We start from the raw sequence: 2,500 nt of genomic DNA, 5'->3' as shown, positions 1-2,500 counted from the left end.
AATGCATATTATTATAATTATAATATTAAGTAAGTCTTAATGCTTAGTTATTAATGGTTAGTTTATGCTTCGCTAACTAATGCTGGTTTATGTTAATTAAGCATTTACTATAAGCATTTATTAACAGTTAGGCAATGCTTAATACATACTTATTAAGCCTTAATTAAGGATTAACTAACAGTTCATTAATGTACCCTTGTTGTAAAGTGTTACCATTGAATTTAATAAATATGAATTATTGAGTTGTGGAAAAGGGGTAGGATTAAATAAATTTCTACTTATTCCTACTCATTTTCAGACATATCAATGTTGGTTAATGTAATATATCTAATATGCTTTTTTTTATTATTATTTTTTTCAATTATCATTTGTGAACTCATTTGAAAAATAGTAAAAAATTCTGTGATTTTCGTTTTTTGTTTTGTATTTTTGATATGTCTGAAATAAATAAATTAAATAAAAATTAAAAAAATTAAAATATATTAAATTATAAAAATATAAAAAAATTATTCCATGACTGGAAGTGACTGTTGCAATGGAGACCTTTTGAAACATGAGCCTGGGAGCCACGCCCACACAGTCCCGGCAAACGTTCTAGACAGTAAAAAATGCTTTTACTGGTTTCATAATATTTATGAACATTTAATTTCAATCAAATTTTTGTATAAAAAAGCGTATTGAGACACCCAACTTTGATATCATATCATATATTGATTTTTAAAAATATTTCAGACCAGATTTCCAGTGGTAAGCAGACTTGCCTTTCGTCGACTCTCTTCATCATCACCCATTTCATATTGATAATCATCGTAATCCGGCTCGTTGCCCCGTTGGCTGTACCCGGGGGGAGGGGGGGTCAGGATCCCATGGGGTAGAGTTAGGGCAAGCGGAGTGGGAGAGTGGGACACCCCAGACATGACCTAGGATATGAAACAATACAAGAATACATTTAAGTTAGGTTATGTATGCTACATCTGTCCACATGAATTGGGATATCCTAAATCTTTTTCTACCATACTAAGTAGCCGGGAAGTACTGTATGTGTATTTGGAAAGCAGGGAATCTCTTGTGTGCCTTACCTGTGCTTTTATAGGGGAGATTATAGGTGGAGGAGGTAGGGCATCCGGCTATTGTTAAGCATGCTAAATCTGACCACATGTACTGCGACATCCTAAATCTTTTTCTACCATATTAAAAAGCAGCGAATTAAGGGTACTAGAACGCAGGTATCTTTTTTTCTGGGCCTTACCTGTGCTGTTATGTGAGACAGTATAGGTGGCGGAGGTAGCGGAGGGGCGACCTTAGGCCTGTTGCCCTCAGCCATTGCACTGTACGGCGTCTCGAAAAAAACCTGCGAGTGAGTGAGTGAGTGAGTGAGTGAGTGAGTGAGTGAGTGAGTGAGTGAGTGAGTGAGTGAGTGAGTGAGTGAGTGAGTGAGTGAGTGAGTGAGTGAGTGAGTGAGTGAGTGAGTGGTGAGTGAGTGAGTGAGTGAGTGAGTGAGTGAGTGAGTGAGTGAGTGAGTGAGTGAGTCTTAAGTCTGTGTGTGTGTGTGTGTGTGTGTGTGTGTGTGTGTGTGTGTGTGTGTGTGTGTGTGTGTGTGTGTGTGTGTCTGTCTGTCTTAAGTGTGTGTGTATGTGTGTGTGTGTGTGTCTTAAACGTGTGTGTGTGTGTCTTAAGTGTATGTGTCTTAAAAAAAATGTGTGTGTGTGTGTGTGTGTGTGTGTGTGTGCGTGTGTGTGTGTGTGTGTGTGTGAGTGAGCGAGTGTGTCTTAAGTGTGTGTGTGTGTTTCTTAAGTGTGTGTGTACTAGTTACACTTACCTGTGCTGTTATAGGGGACAGTATTGGTGGCGGAGGTAGGGGCGGCGCTACCTTAGGCCTGTTGCCCTTTGCCATTGCACTGTATGGCGTCTGTAGAATCCCCTGTTGAATGGGATGCAGCTTGAGTTTGGGCGGTTGGGTCGTTAGCGGTTGAGACGGGTGAGCTAGCGAACAGGTTGTCGGGGTGTCGGTTAAGGGCCCTAGCGACGAGATTGTGGTGGTGGTCGTTGTCGTCGCGGCGACTTGAGGGCCAATGCTGGGTCTTTGGGAGCTGAAAGCAGACGGGCTGTTGGAGGTGTGTGAACGCAGGGCGGAGGGGAGGTTGGTGGGGGGAGTGTGTGACGGCACCAGGGTAGAACTGATGGTGAGATATTCCTCGTCCGCCATTATGGTCAGGCCGTTACCCATCATGCAATAGGTTACGCTGCCATCCGCCTCCTCTCTCACTCCACTGCAGATAAACAAACACATTGGATTGTTATTTATTAATACATTTATATTGGCAATCATTTTAAACAGTTTCAATATACTGTATGTTTAAAAGTGGGGACCCCCCGAATACTCAACGATTCGATTGAAGTAGCCCAATTCGACTACCAATTTCAAGTCACTAAGTTGCCAAATTTGGTTATAAAAATCGAAATTAAACTTTATTCATATAGTAATTTTCAAAACAAAGAT

The 2,500-nt window shown here is 40.8% G+C and overlaps 1 protein-coding gene across 1 annotated transcript in view; it reads right to left on the bottom strand.

The window, feature by feature from the left end:
* The window catches only part of ptpn20 (protein tyrosine phosphatase non-receptor type 20), a gene marked incomplete at both ends in the record, with an annotated part of 50,858 nt that overhangs the window by 18,911 nt on the left and 29,447 nt on the right, over positions 1–2,500 (bottom strand). The window contains 3 exons of the mRNA XM_080036832.1: positions 762–920; positions 1,250–1,351; positions 1,820–2,270. Coding sequence (XP_079892958.1) covers positions 762–920; positions 1,250–1,351; positions 1,820–2,270 — 712 coding nt within the window. The remainder of the gene's footprint in view (positions 1–761; positions 921–1,249; positions 1,352–1,819; positions 2,271–2,500) is intronic.

Source organism: Ammodytes marinus (assembly GCF_949987685.1).
Source record: "Ammodytes marinus genome assembly, chromosome: 11".
In the NCBI taxonomy this organism is placed as follows: Eukaryota; Metazoa; Chordata; class Actinopteri; order Uranoscopiformes; family Ammodytidae; genus Ammodytes; species Ammodytes marinus.
The sequence above is the reverse complement of the archived record's forward strand: the minus strand, read 5'-3'. Positions and strand labels throughout refer to the sequence as shown.